At 41.7% G+C, this 18,196-nt stretch overlaps 1 protein-coding gene across 3 annotated transcripts in view; it reads left to right on the top strand.

Moving 5' to 3' along the window:
• Window positions 1-3,722: 3,722 nt before the first annotated feature.
• SLAIN2 (SLAIN motif family member 2) overlaps window positions 3,723-18,196 on the top strand; it is a 33,902-nt gene continuing 19,428 nt past the window's right edge. For all 3 annotated transcript variants that reach the window (XM_032186485.1, XM_032186484.1, XM_032186486.1), the window contains exons 1-2: window positions 3,723-4,177; window positions 13,118-13,266. In XM_032186485.1, the coding sequence (XP_032042376.1) occupies window positions 3,792-4,177; window positions 13,118-13,266 (535 nt within the window). In that variant the 5' untranslated portion in view covers window positions 3,723-3,791. The remainder of the gene's footprint in view (window positions 4,178-13,117; window positions 13,267-18,196) is intronic.

Raw genomic sequence — 18,196 nt, 5'->3', positions numbered from 1 at the left:
TGGTGTGTCTGCAGTGATATGAAAGATTTATTACAATGCCCAACTCTGATGACAATCTGTGAAAAGAGTCATCAGCCTAAATTAATTATACAAATTATAGGGATTAGAACCATGTATTTATTCATACATTTTCTACCCACATGGCATGCCATGAATTCTAGTCTCATTAGAAATCTGTTTGTGCAGTATCCTAGAATTGCTCTTCTTCCAGATCTGGAGCATAAAAGCATGTTTAAACATGGCTGTGGTCGAACTGCTAACATCTTTCCTGTGCAGAAAAAAAGAGGTCTGTTAATTCATGCCAAAGAGATATACTTTGTAGTTGATGATATCCAAGATAAATATACTTCAAGAGCAGAACTCAAATGGGATCTTGTCTGCCCTTCAGACGGGCTTATAACTTAGTAAGAAGACCAGCATACTGAATGCAGGTCCTTCTTCCAACAGGGTAGCATCAGTAGTAAATACAGCAGGTAATCTGCCTTTAAAAAGATTTGTAAAGGCTTTTAAAATGTATTTTGCCCACAAGTGTTGTTGAAAAATTTACTGCCGTTTACAGTTTCTAAAACACAGTTAGTGAAGATGTGTTCAAAAGCCCTGACTGTATTTCTGTATTTCCAGCTAACCTAAGTCTAACCCAAAGCACTAAATATGTTTTCACACCATTGACAAGGCCAGATACACTCAGAGACATCTTTCATAAATAATTAAAGTTACAGCGTACGTTCTTTCAGTAGAATTTTGAAACTAATTCTGAAAAGGACATACACTTATTCCACTGTGTATGCAATATCTGTGCACACTAGCTATTGTAATGACAAATGATTCTTACTATTTTGCCAAACTTTAGATAAACACCGCCTAACAAGAACATGTGTGGGCCTGTTGAACACCTCCTTTGAAAAGTCTGGCAGTCAACAATCTTCCTCAGGAGACTAAACAAAGCTGCTTGAAAAGCCATCTAGTTTTCCATATTGAAGTTAAATATTTGCTATAAATGTTAACTTCCCGCTGTGCACCTGTCCATCTTCATGTATTCTTCCCTCTGAGGGATCTTATGTTATTTCAGGTGACAACTGAAAAAAAGGTTTCAAAGTCAGAATCTAACAATTTCACCAGATACAGAAGCAGCAATGCAACAAATTACAGCTGTAAAAAATACAGACTTGTCCATGCTAGAGAGCCAAAAGGGCATCAAAGCAGGGCTCCTGATGGCCTTTTTCTCAGGAACCACTTGTCAGCTGCATGTTGAATTATTTGTGCAACATGGGAGCTTTGCCCAGGTATCTTTTCCTTCAGAGGGAGTGCTCATTTCTTCTCACCATGTGAGTGAAGAACCTGCCCTGAGCCAGAAAAGAGAAGCATGCACACAGGTAGACACCATTGTCCTTTAGCTTTGCTGATACCCATTTCAGTATTACAGACCCCTGATCATGTTACCTGTGCACTGAGGGGCTTCAGAGTCCCTGAGACTCTACAGAAATGCCACTTTCCCCTTCCCTCTCTCTGCACACACACACGCACAAAAAACAAACAAACAAACAAACAAACAAAAAAAACTGCATAGGCACAAACTGCAGCTGCTCAGAAGAAGAAAAAAAAATAAAAGTCTGCAACAGGCCTAATTTCACTTGCTGAGGAATTTCTCTTGCCCTTGTGACACAGTAGAAAGATTTCGTTTTTGTGGCATTAGTATCAATTAAAGCTATTTCTGTATTAACAGACAGGGGTCTCTGCTTGGGTGTGGTCTCACATCTGGCCAGCGCAAGCTTGAAATTTGTAGAGTGTGATGCGTATGGAAGCCCATTATTGGCCTGATATTTAATGGGAGGTTTCTGGTCCAAGCCTTCCTTCCCCTAAGCTCCCAAAATGTGAGAAGGGCACCCTCTGCATGAGAGTGAATGAGAAAACAAGATTATGGAATTTGCTATTCAAGTCCAGACTACATTGCCTATTAACCAGTGACTCCCTTTGTTCATCTCAGTTGCCTTTATGCTTTGGAAAAATAGCAGATGATTCAGCAGTATTCAAACTTTTTTTTTTTTTTTCTCACTTTCCTCCCCACTGCCCACACATCTTTGCAGTGTGTATCTTGTCAGGAGAAATAACTGCGAGTGCTGCTGGCAGCAAAGCAATGATGTCAGCAGGGGACAGAAACTTGGGGTAGGGAACCATAGGGACAGACAGATCACAAAAGGGACTGGGGAAAGACAGGAGGAAGACTGAAGGAGAGGACAGGCAGGATACCGGCAGCCCCCAGAGCGTTCCCAGAGCTGTGGCATTACATCCCATTGTGATGCCCTGTGATGACACAATCACAACAAAGAGCTGCAGTTTGACTCAGCACCCCCAGGAGCCCAGGGCTCTCTCTGGTCCTGGTTCTTCTCCACGCTGTCTGCCTCATTCCTCCAGCACAGCCCTTCTTCAGGCCTCACTCACTTTGTTCCCCTCCAGTCCCCAGCCACCAGCCCCATCCTGATCCCCATAGCTGCAGGACAGAGAGGACCAAACCCTCCTACTGCTTTTATAAAAGCATGATTAATGCAGGTGGCCAACATCTGATCTGAGGACAGTTAAAGAATGAGGAAGCTACACTGTACGATCATTGTATAAATACTGTGAGTTAAAATAAACTTCTTGATATAAGTTAAGACTGCTTTTACACACACCAACCATTGAACTGTCAGCAGTGTCACCAGAAGTGTCACAGGATCACCAGATGTCCTTAATATTAAAAATCTTGCTGCTTTTCTTGCCTTTTGGAGGACTGAAAGTTCTGTTAATAAAATTAACTGCGCTGAGAGAACATAGCTGGATTTCATTAAGGCACTTGGTACCAAGTGATACAGAGAATGAACTGGATTTACAAACTTGTTTATAGAGCAATCCCCAATTGGAGAGCTATTAATGGTTATTAACGTAGTATCGATGAGCGGAGTGATACCTAGCAGAGTCCCAAAGGCCTTGGGACTTAAATGTTTCATGGGCCAAAACTGTTTTAATACTTTTATGCTTGTGACAATTGTGCAGACCTGTAGTTTCTTCTGATAAAACGTTTGCTTTACCAGCAAATAATGAAAGCTGATTTCCCTGATAATAACTTTATAAACTGCTTTACTAACTTTATGAACTGCTTTATTAAAATACCCCAGCCAATAAGTACTTTGAAGCAGATAAACACCCCGTGACACTTGTTCAGGTGAAATAATGACATAAATACTATTTATGGATTAAAGGCCTGGATTCTGGAAGAGTCTGACTGTGACGGTGGATAACCACCTCAGCACAACTCTCACACAAGGGTGTGCAGAAAGAGGTGAGATTTAGTAAGTGGGGAGCGCTGCATAAGGCAGCAAAGAGACCTCATCCTGCTCTCCACACATCAGCCCGCTGCGTTTACGCCTCGCAGCCCACACCCCCAAATTTTCGGTGCACTAGGGCGAGGCCCCCCTCGCAGCGAGCAGCACGACCCCATCCTCCCACCCCAACCGCCGCACCCCAACTGAGGCGCTGCCCGTCTCCGCGCCCTGACGTCAGGCGGCGCGGAGGGAGGTGACAAGATGGCGGCGGCGGCGGCGGCGGCCGGACGCGCGCCCTCCGCCCTCTCCGCCGCCGCCCGCCGGCGCCGCTGAGGAGAAGGAGGAGGAAGAAGAGGGAGGAGGAGGAGGAGGTGGCAGCGCCCGCCCCGCCCCGCCCCGCCGCCGCCCTCCTCCCCTCCCTCAGCCGCGGGCCGCCCGGCCATGTAGACGGGGCGGAGGAGCCCCCCCTCCCCCCCCAACCCCTCAGCCGCCATGGAGGACGCGGTGCCGGGCGTGAACGCGGACGCGGAGGTGCGGAAGCTGCAGGAGCTGGTGAAGAAGCTGGAGAAGCAGAACGAGCAGCTCCGCAGCCGCCACGCCGCCCTGCCCGCCGGCCCCGCCAGCCCCAAGCGGCCCCCGGCCGGCAGCGGGGCCTCGCCGGGCTCCCCCCTGCTCCTGGCCGCCGCCGCCGCCTGCTCCCCGCCGGCCGACGGCCGCTGCCTCAGCCCCGGCCCCGGCTCCGTCTCCAGGGCCGCGGGGCGGCGGCCGCCCCCCGAGGAGCCCGGCGGGGAAGGCGACGGCCTGCTGGACGACGCGGCGCTGCTGCGGCCCGACGAGCTGGAGCGCCTGGCCGGCTGCGAGGAGGACGAGACCGGCTGGTGAGGAGGCGGGGGGAGAAGCGGGGGGCTCCGTGCCGGGAGAAGGGCTCGGGGGCTGCGCATGGCGCTCCCCCTGCTCCTCCTCCTCCTCTTCCTCTTCCCCGAGGCCCCGCAGCTTTTGTGTGAGGCCCCCGCAGCTTCTGCGGGCCACGGAGACGGTGGGATGTGGTGGGGAGGGTTGGTGGGGGGGTGCTGAGAGAGCTGTGGAAGGGTTTTGGGGTAGCGCAGGGTGAGGCAGGGTGCTGCTGTGCTACTTCCTGCAACACATCAGGTAGGTTGGAAGCCAGGATTTCGTCTCGCTATAAAGGCAGCAAATGTCGCACTCCTTCATGCAAGCCAGCATGTTTCTGAGATGGTTTCCTTTATTGCTAGCTTTATAACACCACAGTTTACTTTAGGCAATCCCTCTTTCTTTTTTTACTGCACTGCTTACCCTGCTGCTCCAGCAGGAACACCAGCGGGTGTTTGCTCACCTTGTCCTTGTGACACTTTGATGAGTGAATGAAGGAGGTTTCCTTTCTCTTAGCGTCATGCTGTTCTCCAGCTGTCTTTCTGAAGTTTCCCATGACACCAGTTGAGGAGCAACATAAGAGCTCTGGGAGAAGCAGTGGGGAGGAGCACGGTGTCAACAGGGAAATGCAGGGCAAATGTGTACTGTGAGGAAAAGAGTAACAAAAGCAGTCCGACTTGGCTCAGAGACGGTTATGAAGTTCAGCTGCAAAGGTCTTTTTCTAGAACTAACATCCTGAGAAACAGATTTTTGTTAAAATAAAAAATCTTTTCAGAGTAATTAATGCTTATTAAAAACACTTAAATGATTTCATGCGTGGGCAGTGTTTCAGTTGCTCAGGGAGAATACAGTGTGTACATTTCCTCAGATAAGTTATTAAGTTGTTATCCTAACATCCAGCCTGATCCACTAGAGAAGCATGAGAGCATAAATTTATTCTGATCCAACACAAGCCTACTAAAATAAAACAAGGCATCATCTTCCAGATGACGAGTCTGTGCGGCATAGCTACTCTTATTTCCCAATTTATGCCTTGTAATCTACTGGTTTATAGAACGTTAGGGAAATAAAATATTCTGAATTTGTACAGTAAGTTTGGAACGCGATGGTAAAATTTGTGAGTGTCATGTTTTCTAGTGACAATAGCTGTTACTGTTTTTTATATTAATTCTAAATCGTGGGAACTATAACACATCGCTTCAGTGAAAGTTACTGTCACAAGAGCATACGGTGACAGTGATGACATAAATGCAGCATGGCTTTGTTTACGCAGCTCTGGACGCTCGTGGGCAGGCGGCAGAGTTCACTCAGCTTGCTGCTGTCAGGTGTTTGGCACTTAGGCTGCCTGTTATTGTGGCTTCAGTTGTGTTTCTATGCAAATTCCAGTCCTCAAAAGACAACAGAACTGAAGTGCAGCTTGCTTCAAGTCTTCGTTCCTTTCCTAATATTATAGTGACTATAACACTAAACTTCAGTCTCAGATGTAGGACAGTGACTGAGAGATAAAAGAACTTGAAACGAGTAGTTTTAAACATTTACCTGTTGTAGCACATGTCAAGAAATATCAATATGTAATTAAAAAAAAAACTTTGTCCTTTCATGCTGTAATTTACTATGCACTTAATGACAGATGTGGTTTGGCTAGATTGAAACGTTGGCAGGTGAATTTTTTTTCCAAATTATTTTTTTAAGTGGAAATCAAACTCCTGCAATTTCTGAAGACTATTTAATTCAACAGTTGAGGCACTAAGTAGTCTTAAGACCTCGTTTTCTTATGAAGGTAGGATGTTTTTATCTTCACAGAATCATAGAATGGCTTGGGTTGGAAGGGACCTCAAAGATTATTTAGTTCCCATCTCCCCTGCCATAGGTGGGGACACCAATTTAAATAATCAAACCATATTTTTGTGCATTTGGTAAACAGAGATAATCGCTCTAAATGAAGCTGGAAATTTTCAGAGCACTAGTGGATCAGCCAAAAAGAAACAACTCTGCAAATAAGAGGGATGATGTAAGTGGGTTTCTCTGAAACTTTAGTAAAGATCATACTCTTAAGACCTTGCTTATGCAAGGTCACTCAACAAGTAGTTGAATCAACTGTGAAAAGAGTGAATGTATTTGGTTAAAATTAATCCTTGTGTGAACTCTTCATGGTTCAAATGGATTTGGATCACTCCTGCTTATCCCCAAATCCCATTTGAACTGTAGGATTATACCTCTGTAGAGGTACAATCCACTTACCAATTGAGGAAACCTCAGATGGAAACAAACTAAATTTAAATCGCAGCTTGAGCATTAAAAGTTGATTCATCTGTTGATTCGTCTGCATAGAGAAGCCTGGATTTGTCTTGGCTGCTGGTTTCAGAAGGATGTTGCTGTGGGAGATAATAGATGAAGGAGGGTGCTGATTCTCTAGGCTTTGTGTAATGCAGGCATTTTTTAAGTCTGTGAAGTGGTCTGCAGCCTCATTGTGCCAGAAGAAAAACTTTTCTTCACTGCTCAAACTGTATCATTTTACATTTAACGCTCACACTAGATCAGTGCTTCTGGATCCTAGTTAAGGGGCTCAGACTTTATTCCTAATATGGTCCTGACGTTGCAAATAGCCCCGTGCACACATGCCCAGTGTACTGAACTTCACCTAGTCCCGCTGAGAGTTTGTTTTAGGCTTACTAATGGCTTTATCAAGAAGTTAACACTAATTTTGGCAATGCATTTGTATAAGTGTGCCTGTTTAGCTGTTCCCGAGCCAGTCTGGATTGATTTATTTTTTTCCAGATTTCAGCGTGATCAGGTCTTTCTGTAAACCGATTAAAAAGACAGGAGGGCAGGAAGGGGGACCAGAGCAGAGAAGTCTCAGAGAGGCAGGAGGCAGTGTGCAGCTGCCTGCCTGACGTGCTGGCGTGACAAGGCTGGGTGTGAGCATGTAGCGTGCTGGAGATGACTCGGTAACAGTACGCAGGGTGGCCTGCTGTGCTGCTTCTTAAAAGGGAGCTGTCTCCAGTTTATTGCAGGATAAGAGTGCACACGTGGACAATTACTGTAGCATAGGTAACGTACCGTGGATCCACGCTGTAACTGGCTTTGCAGTAACTTGTTGCACGGTCACTTCCAGAGAAACTTTCTTCAAAAAGAGAGAGCAAAACATATGGTGATTATACGGTGATTTTTTTTTCCCCCAAACTTGCATGCAGTATGTGCATAGCAGAGTATAGAGCTGGCTGTGGATCTGCTTTACACACACTGCCCAGCAAAGTTTGGAGCAGTTGCATCCTCTTTAAATGATGCTGCTATAAAAGCCAGCCTGCACTGACCTGTGTCTTCATGTCACTTCAGTCCAAAGCCTCCCTGGTGGGGCAGCAGTAGCCGATGGCTACCTGACTTCATTTCTAGGCAGAAGGCTGGATGTTTAAAATTAAATTACTGGGATTTGTTCACATTAATATTTAAAATTCATATTTTCAGTGGTTTTGAAGGCCTCAGATTGGTTGGATAGCCTGTTTGAAATGGAAAGCAAGTGTTCTTACTGCTCCATGCACTGTCATTCAGCAGCTATTTCTGTAAAAGTGATACCTATTTTTAATAGTTTACACTTCTGTTCTAGTCATCATTCCAATTAGCTGGCTGTGTTGCTGTTTTGAGAGAGGATAAAAATACGATTCTCATCTGTAATGATTCGTAGCGATCGTCTTTCATCTCCCTGCCTCATGTTTGGTGAGCACTGACTTTATTTTTGCCATGGTAAACTAGCAAAATGTTGGGTGTTTTAGGCTAGAGCTGCACCTGGGTGACATCCCGCTGCTGGAATTGCATTGCAGAATTTCCTGTTGGGCTGCTCAAATTGCATTGTGTTAATGTGGCTTGGGCCTCTTGGAAACTGAACAGGTTCGGATCAATTCCAGCCTGGTGATTTAAGTAAAAGAGCAAGCGATGCTTTTCATTTCCTGGCATACTAAGTATGAACCTGATTTGAAGTCTGTGGTGTTTTTTAACCAAATTCAGATCAAGGCTCCTCAAACTGGGAAGACAACGTGACAAGGAGCATGTGAGATGAGTAAGGATTGCAGAAATTATCTGCTAATTAAAGGTAACAACCGGTAACATCAAAGAGTAATGTCCTTGAGATAACCATTTCATTGTGAAATAGATGTTTGGGGACTGCTAAAAGAATCCCAAGGGAAGAACTTTTTTCCATTTCTGACTGTGTGGTATTTATGGCTTTTAAATACAGTTGATATTTGGATATCATGAAAGCTTTGGTACAGATTTCCTTTATTGTCTTAAAGATATTGCTAAAATGTAGCTCTTAATCATGTTTTGTTTGGGCATGGTCCACATTTCTGCCTTCTTAAAGGTGTTGGTAGAGCTCTTGAGCCTAGTAATTAAACAGGTTTATTTTGGAACATGTTTAACAGGACAGAAAACTTCTCAACTTCTTTCTCTGTAAGTAACAACAATACCATATTAGAGTATGCGTGCTCTAATAAATCCTTGTGAAAAGCTTCCCAAAGCCTGTACAGAGTTTGTGTGACCGTTCCAGGAAGGCTACATCATGGTGTTACAGGACTCTTCCAAGCTCCTGAAGGCCTCTTGTCCTTCTTCACAGTATCCCTCTCAGACAGTAACGTATTCCTTTGAGATGAGGAAATGAGCAAGGGCTATAATTTCCAGCAACTAACCGGTCTTTAATTGTTGTGGTAGTTTTGCTCCCAGGTGCACTTTGCGAGCCCTGAAACTTTCCACTTCTACTTGAAAATAATACCATGTAGTTAGAAGTGCAATTATAATAGGAGGATTTAATGAGACTTGTCCAATTAGAAAGTCCAGATTCTTTAACTCTCTACTGGTATCAAGGCTGTCAAAGCTTTTTTGTCGTATTCATCTCCTTGTTTTTGAGAGACATCCAGTACTTGACTGGGGTGCAGGAGGAGGCAAAAGGAAGTCTGTGGGCCAAGTATGTTCAGCGATGCTAATGAGTATTTTTAATAACTAGAGAGTCTCTTCAGTTTTTTACCTGTAGCTGTTTATTCAAAATTCACCTTAAAATTTATCTCAAAGTGCTCCAAATAGTATCTCCAAGAATTTCAGATTCATCTAAAAGTTTAGGTCAATATTGTGTCTAAAACTGTATTTCTAAGGCTGTCCTATATTCCCATCTGTTGCTTTATTTACTTTTAGTAGCTTTGCCTCATGTTTTTTTCCCCTCTCTTCTAGGGGAGTGTCTTGCTGATCTGTCCTTTAAATATCTATTTTTTCCCTTGTGTCTTCTCTTCAGGTTGCTTTCTTCATCCCACTTTTGTCTGTGATGTGTTTTGTCCACTGATGTTTCCTTGTCTCTATCGTATGTGACTGTTTTTGCTTAAAGCTAATGTGACTAAAATAAACAAGCTTTAACTCCAGGTCCTTCAATTTGCCATCTTCCACCTAAATTGATCTGCAGTTTGATATTCATCTGCATGTTTTTCTCCTGCACTCGAGCAGCAGAAGGGTTTTGGTTCAGAAAGATTCCTTTCTTCCTGGTTAGAAGCCTGGCTTCTGACTTCACGCCTGTGGCAACCAACTGCTTATATTGTAACGCAGTGTGATGGGAGGTGCTCATCAGGTGAGGTAATGATTATGGAACTATTCTGTTCCTCTCTCTGTGTCCTGTCCTCTTTCTTCAGAGCTTCTTCCAGCTCAGCTGTGTCCCAGTGCAGCGTGCTGTGGCTTGCCATGCTGGCATTATCATATGAGCGTGTAGTGAAAGCTGTCTTTCTGCAACAGCTTTTCCCATTTTGTGCTGTGTCTTCTTAGGACTAATCTGTAGAGCCCCTGACTGCTTTAAATTTCAGATTGGTGCAGCTGTGACACAGTGCCTAGTGTGACAGCTGAAGGAAGGAAATGGCACTGTGTTCAGCAGAGTCATAGTGCCTGGGCTTCTTAATGCCCTTTCAAATCAGGTGAAAGCCCCTGAGCTTCTCTCTGTACTGCTTTCTTTTACTTCATCTTGTGGCGCTAAACTCTGGTTGTGTCCCTACTCTCTTGTGGATCAATCACAGTGCAATTTTTCTGGTGTGCTAGCATTTGAAGTGTGGGTGGTAACCGTAAGCTGTCAGCTTCCTCAATGGCTTTCCATTTCCTGTTTTTAGAAAGTGATTTAGTGGTGTTTAAAGATGTATGAAGCCAGTGGGGATCTTCAGCCTTAGAGTTGCGTGCTGCCGATCAGCTGCTGATCAGCTGTTACGGTGCCGTTGAATTCCTGAGCAGGTACAAATGGGAATGAGTCTTTTCTGGGAAGCTCTTCTGCTGGAGAGGGCCTGCAGCCTTTGAGTCAAACAGTGGTTTGACAAAGATGATCACTTAGCATGTAGAAATGACCTCATAAAGCTTATTTTAATTCTGTAGTATCCTTTCTGTTCTTTTTTCCTTTCTGCTATTGGGAACAGAGAAGTAGAAGCGTGACTCCAGGCCTTCGCCTTGCCCTTGATCTTAATTTTCTTGATTAAAATTAGGCAAAGTGAATAGAACTGTGTCAGTTTCAAAACTTAATATTAGCTGTTCTTTCTCAGATGCAGAATAAAGATCACTGCTTCATAATAATGAGAATTGATAACTGCACAATGTAAAAGAAACTGTCTTGAAAGAGTCATTGTGTTACTGCATTGATGCACATGTGCTTATCATGAGGTAGTGGAGTAGCATGAAATATTCTCAAGTTCTGCCTTTCTTGATACGTAGGGTGAAACAAAAACGTTCAAAGGCAAAGCAACTGGCTGGAAGGAGGTGGGAGAGTCTGCAGTATGTGTTTGGTCTGAAGGGGAGTGGGAAAGTAGGAGCTGATCTGTGTGAGCCTGAATTGTTTCAGTAGATAAACTGCTTGTGAAACAAATGCAACAGCTGCAAATTGCAGAAAATAATGCGGTGGAGCTTAAAATATCAGGTGCCATTTTGTTCAGTCTTACAGATTCAAGATACCCGTGGTGTGCATCTTTAAAAAGGGGATATGTATTTTAATTTATTGCCTGTTGCACAGGGTGTTACTGTAAACACTTCAAATGTGCATGGAACTTCTCAAACACAGCTCAGCATGCCAGCGATCCTGGGAGCTGGGAGCCCTCTCCGCACAGCACAAGAGTTGGCGTTGTTGCCTTTGACGCTTCTCAGTACTGTGTAACCCTACCTTAGGACAGACAAGAGTGCAGGAAAGACAGTGAAAGTACATTCAAAGTGTTAGAGAGCTAGTAAGTGTTAAACATTGTCTTTAACTCTATGTAGATAACTGCATAAAGTACGGCAATTTGTGTAATTGTTGCCATTGAACTGCGAAAACCAAGAAGTTCCTGTCCTTTCCAGGGATATTCAACAATATAAATATGTGCTGGGCTCTTAGCTTTTCTTGGAGGCAGAGTGCTTACAAGGATCCCTACAAAATCAGTGGTACCTTCCACCCAATGTCATGCAGGGCATTAAGCTGTATTTGTTTTTTGTTTGCATTGTTGCAAGCTGCTTTGGTTTTATGTGAAAACGTGATCAGTAGTCATAATCCTCTGTCCTGCATTTGCAGGTGTAGCCTTTTAGTTTTGGTGTTTGGGGGAAGAATGTATTAGAGTATGCTCTGGACAAAGTGAGCAGTGTTTTGGGTAAGGTGTTCTTGGTGATATTTAAATATGCTTTTTGGGAAGCTTTTGTAAGAAGCAACCTTAATAGCAGGAATTAAAAATAAAATTCTTCTAAGCTGTTTATAAAAACAAACCAAGAACTACAGAAGAAGGATCAGTTAATAATCTCTTAATAGACCAGGGGAGAATAACTTCTGTGTTGCTGATGTTGGCATCAAGGGAACAGGCAGTTCTGCAGTTCTGTGTAGAAGCATGCTGCCCGGGCTGTCAAATGCTCCTAAGCCACAGTGTGAAGCCTACAACCACATTCACCTGGGACATGAAGTCTGTCATTGGATACTCCTAGAAGAAACAGTCGTTTAACCATTTCTGCACATGCAAAAGCTCCAGGTAGAGCTGCAGATCGTGCATGTCACTGTTGTCTGTTGCTGAAGCAAATATCCAAGTTTGCTTTTGTTCTAAAGATAAGGCATAAATATCCCCCTTGTGAGCATCTGATTGGATTTGACTTTGCCTTTAAACTGTTTGTTGAGGGCGGGTGAGTTCCCAGCTACATTTTTAGAGCCTTTCAAATGGAATATTTATTTCTTCCATCGTAGAATGCTGAAGTTAAAATAGATGAATGGGGCTGCTGATGGGCAAAGGCCTCAGCATATCCTCCAGAACAATATGGTCTCATTGTTTCCCTTTACTCTCCTACATGCATTATCTGTTGTCCCTTGTTTTTAATGCTTGACTGTCCACCCCTTAGGACAAAGATAGTCTCTTTGTTCTGTGTTCAAATGAAAATTAAAGGATCAGGTGCTAGGGTACAAGTTATAAGTAGAAAGAAAATGCATATCATTCAAGGATTCTGAAATATGAGATTGTGTTCTGTGTACTTCAGTGCTGTTGCTTGGCTATTAAGGTGCTTATCACTTGCCAACATCTTTGCATTTAGGAAAACTACGGTTGTGTATTGGGTAGTGCTTTATTTCCTTCTTTAAAGTGAACGTTACTTAAATCAATAAGATCAGTCCTCAGCTGTGCATTTATGACAGTGAAATTGTCCATATACCTGGGTTTGAAAAGATGTTTGTTTCTGGCATATCAATCAGTTTATTACAGAGTAGCAATGTAGGCATCAGCTGTTGATAGAAGTCTTTGGATAGCCTTGTGTTTTCAGTATTATCGTGTATCCAAAATCATTAATTTAAAACTAAAGCTTGTGCTTTCATTGTATTTTGGGATTGTACTGTAGGTAGTACAAGAATAGAAATAGCATACTATGTGGTATTTTCTTACATGCCTTTTTATGCCCATTTTGTCTTCATAACTTTTTCTTCTTTTCAGGCTATATACGTCCCCAAAGAAGAGACTGACTCCAGTGCAAAAATCTGTTAGTCCATTAGTTTGGTGCAGGCAAGTGTTGGATTACCCAAGTCCTGACATTGAAAGTGCTAAAAAGTCACTGATCCACAGACTGGAACAGACGATGTCAGGTGAGTTCCTTCATACTAACACCACTGGGTTGTGCAGATTTGCTCTGAAGAGAGATTAGAGGGATCAGAATTAGCCAATAGTAGCTGTGAGGGAAGAGGATGAGATGCAGCAGTTAATTCTGTCTAAAGTTGTCGTGGTCTGCAAACAGTAATCCATTCTCATAATTTTCTGCACTGACTAAAAGGAAGCATTAGCCAGGAATCAGGATTTCAGAGTTACGTCACCTGTGTAGTAAAAGTGTGTTTCTTTCTGAAAACTTTTGGCCAATGTCTTTACCTTGGAGATCTTCCTTTAAAGTAGAAGGCTGTATTAAACTAGCATAATTGTTGGGTGATGTCACTATGTTACCACAGAGATCAGTTTCTTGCTAGATGAGCTACATTATTCCATCTAAGAAAATTAAGGCTTAATTTCTTGAATACTTTGGGGGAGGTAATACTGATTCATTTTCTTCCCATCCCAAGTAATTTAAGATGATGTCACCATTAGATTAAGAACTCCACAGAGTTTGATTCTTTCCTGACACAACATAGTTGATAAGAGTCTGGGGAAGGACTGATTGCCTGGCCCTTGAGGAAGAAAGCCTACCATCTTCATCCTTTCATTCTCAGCTTTTCTAATGTCAAATTAGCAGCCAAAAGCTGAAGGTCCGATTAGGATTTTCTGTTCATCTGATTTCTTTGTTAATTTTCTTGATAACTTACCAGCAATGCTTTCCCCAGTGAATGTTCTACATTTGTTTTAACCTCTCGGTCTTTTCCAAAAATTACTTTATTTTAGCTTTTGTTTGAGCCTATTTTTACTGGAGAAAAGAAAAAAAGTTATGCCGAGATAATCCTTTCTCTCTTACTATGAATATCTATTCTTGCCCCAAATATCCATCTTTTTTTGGTGTTATGTGACTTTTTTTATAATTGTTATCTGCAGGAATTAACAGAATGATTGGCCTTGAGCTAAGAATATTTGAAAGTTTAGTTCCACAAGTGTTCCCAACCACTCTTCATATACATAAACTTTGCTGAGTTTGACTGTAACTTTTCTCCCCTCTTTGGATTCTTCTCTGGAGCAATTCAGTCTTAATTCTGATTTGTATTAAGATTGTTCTTAATAAAACTTGAAAACATTGCTGGTAGATAACGTGACAAATCCAGTTCTCATTTTTATAAAACTATTGAGTAAAATGGTGAAAGTGCCTTCAGTATGAGTCACCTTTTTTCTTTCCCTATTTCTTGTGCTTTGTGTAAGCAGCCTTGACAAATGTCCATTAAAAGTTTTCCTGAACAGCTACCAGGCTTCCTACAGGTATAGACTGAAATTCTAAACAATGAAAAGTGCCAGGTCACAGAGATTTATGAAAAATGATGCAAATTTGGGAGCCTGAAGAAATTGTGGTATGACTTAACTAAGTACTTAGGACTGTATAGTAGTTAGGATAAGCATGAATAATTTTGTCCTTTTTTCTGAGTAGAAATATTTTCTGAGTAGAAATATTCCCTAAGTAACCACAAATTCTGTAACCCCTAGAATATCTTTAAAAGTTCAGTCATGGTAGAAGCAGAGTGGCAAGACACTTCCATATGAAATGCACAAATTTAAAAGTTTGGTCATTCAAACTGAGTCTAGGCAACTTCACCTCTGTTTTTTTCCATAGCCCTGAGAATCTGCTTCTGGCTGGGACACTTGCAAGAATACATCAGATGGCCGATAGTACTAATTAGGGGAAAACGTTACTGGTAGAAGAGAGGGGCTGTAATACTGCTAGTTGGAGAAGTTTGCATGGAAAAGTGAAACAGAAAATGAAATTGTTCTTCAGAACAACCTTGCTACTTGCAGTAATAGGGTAGCAGGAAGCTCCACTGGAAAAGACAAGTGGTGCCTCTTGTAAGTGTGATTCTACACCAGAATATTCTGGGTTTTCTCTTTTACATCACATTTGTCCCTTGTGGACCCCTGTCACTTAACTGAAACAGTAGCTAGTAACAGGTTAAGAAATTTCAGTTCCAGTTTCCGTTGGTAAGGCTTTTCATACTGCTGTTACTTTCTCTCCTGATTCCTTGTAGATGTTTCTTTTGCCTTGATGATTTTAGCTTTGTCAGCTCCTATTATATCTTTCTAATGTAATCTTTTTTGCTGTTTCTCAGTCTGAAATGTGCTCTTGTATTCCAGTTTTTCTTCTTTCTTATAATCTTTTTCCATTTTGTGGTGATAAAGAAGGGAACAGGAGCTTTCAGCTCCGTGCTCCTGTGAGCAAACAGTTACTGAGAACTCAAGATGCACAATGCCTTTTTGCTGCTGAGTTCAAGTTTATAGTTGCAGAGAGTCCTGACTGGTGTTGGAAGGGTGTCCAGATTAGAGTGAACCTTAAGGCATATTCTGGTGCAAAGACTTCTCGTAGCTATGCCTCAAGCCCCTGGTCAAAAGTGCAGGAGGGCGTTTCATGTTGGCTGGAAAACAGCATTTCCACCACATGGTGATCTAAAATGGTGTTGGGTTTTACAAGTAAAGCACAAGAAAAAAGCAACTGCAGGAGCACAGAAACACTATACCCAGGAGGGAGAACTTTTGGAAGAGATGCCACAAGACACAATTGTATAAAACTAGAAAAGAGTAACTTTGGCCATGTTGCAATTTTTACTGAGGCAGAAGTAATTTATTTAAACATTTGAAATCAAATGCATAATCACTATGGCCTGTAGTGGCTGTGTATAAAAACGTAAATGTTTTCTGTGCTGAGTTTGATTTTTTTATATATATATTTTTTTTATTTAAGCACTGAGCTTGTTCAAAACCAACTATTATTTACCTAAACTTGGTCTCAGTGATGAAATTCCCTAATGATTGTTTTGAATTACCACAGTGACTACTAGAATAAATTTGTCACTTAATCATAACAAACACGTTTCAGATCTCTATCATTTGGAGAAGTTGGTCTTGATTCATAAAGTAGGTCTTCTGAACTACCTAGGCATCAGTTTTCTGCACACAAATTTTTCTATTCCTCTATTTCAGAGCAATAAAGAGATTCAAGACCAGTTCAACCAGCTGTTGACTAAAATAAACTAGGTGCTGCGTGCTGTTTGTGAATGTTACGAAAGAAAATATACATTAATGTAAAAATGCTGATCGTTAACCCTGTCTGCTGGTGTTTTGAAAGCTAATGTGTAATATTTTCTAACGTAATATTTCATTTAATATAAAATCACTTTCACGTTAAAATTGATCTTACTAATGTTGTCTGACAATCCTGAGAAAGACCATATTTTGAGCTGTAAAACTACTGCCTTCCTAAATTAGAGAAATCCATGTTGGAATTCTGTACCAGAAAAATGGTTTGGATAGAGCTTTTATTCCTGGGTAAGAACACGGTGCTGAGGGAGGTAGTTCGTACTTGCCTAGCATGAAAAATGCTGTGCCACAAAAATTTCATCGTGTACCAGGGAGTACTTTTCTATATGTAATGGAAGAATGCTTTCTTTCATCGGAAGAAATCTGCATGTGATAAATATTTTGTGTCATTGTAAATATGTATAAAGAGACTGTTTTAAAGGTTATGCAGTACTACAATTGTTTCCAAATTTAATATTCTGAAATACTTGTCTGCTGAGTAAATACAAAATAAAGAACTATTCATATTTATATTTTAAGTTTTTTTAACTAACTTTTTCAACAAGAGATGAAAAATTATTCTTTATGGTGTGAGAGCAAAGTTTCAATTGGAATAGGTACTTTGGGGTTCCTACATGAATGCTAAAAGCACTTGCTGTCAAAGGAGTTCTCATCAGAGTCAAACAGAATGCAGCCTGCTTGTAATTACCTGCTCTGTTAATTGAGCTTTGTAATAAAACCAGGTTTCCCTTCTGATATTCTCAAAATAAACAGGAGGGACCTTAAGAATGCTGGCTAAAATTCATTGGATTCCCTAATTGATGAAATTAGCACGTATCCTGTAAGACTTAGAGTGAAAGATCTAAAAAATGGAATATAAAACTTCCATCTGTCTTTGTGCACTCTAAAATAATACTAATATTTACTGATTTAGACACCAGAGAGGCTCTTTACAGAAGGTGCAGTTTAAGGAATCTGCTGTAAAATCAACTTAAATTTCTGCTCTTTCTGCCTGTGCTGCGTTCTGCTATCCATGGCTTGTATTGACCAGCTGAGGAGGTGGTGACCACGCAAAGACTGGAGCAGGAGGAGGAGCTGAAGCAGGCTTTGCTGCTGAAGGCAGTGTTTCATGCAACTGTAGTCTATTTGGCTTTTTATAATGTCCAAATAAATAAAGGTCTTACACCAAATAAAAATTTTTAATAAATAAATGTCAAGTTGTCTGACATAGCAGAATGGAATACATTTTTTTTTTAAATATGCTACTCTCAGTAGCCTAGCTGTTACTGCACTAGTTGATACCCTTTTTTAGTTACAGAAATGTCACACTTTTCTTTGCAAGGGCTCAGTTTCTGCTTTTTTTTTTTTTTTCCCTAAAACCTGCCTGAGTTTATTGCCACGCATTTGCGAAGCCTCTTGTCATGTTATAGTATATATGCGTAGTTTCAAAATTATTATGTCTTGAAGCTTAGGTTCTATCAGCTAGGTGAGCTACAATTAATCTAATCTAGATTTATACATCATAAAGTTTTGATCTCTAGCTTTCAGTTCAGTATTTTGCGACGTACTTGCTTCTTCAAGTACAGTTCAGTTATCAGCTGGGCATAAAATGCTTTCATCACTGAAGAAACTGACTTTACCAAAACTGACCAAATTTCCTTTGGTTCCCACTTCCTCCCCCCCCCCCCCCCCCCGAAGTTCCATTTTCTGTCATGTTAAAATAAAAACTGAATTTCTGAGCAAAACACTCATTTAAGTAGCTATCCAAATCGTACACTGTAACTGGGCGACTATGGAAACAGAGATATAGTGGAATTTTTTGCA

This window comes from Aythya fuligula, chromosome 4 (genome assembly GCF_009819795.1).
Source record: "Aythya fuligula isolate bAytFul2 chromosome 4, bAytFul2.pri, whole genome shotgun sequence".
Lineage (NCBI taxonomy): Eukaryota > Metazoa > Chordata > Aves > Anseriformes > Anatidae > Aythya > Aythya fuligula.
This window is presented reverse-complemented; position numbering and strand designations above follow the sequence as displayed.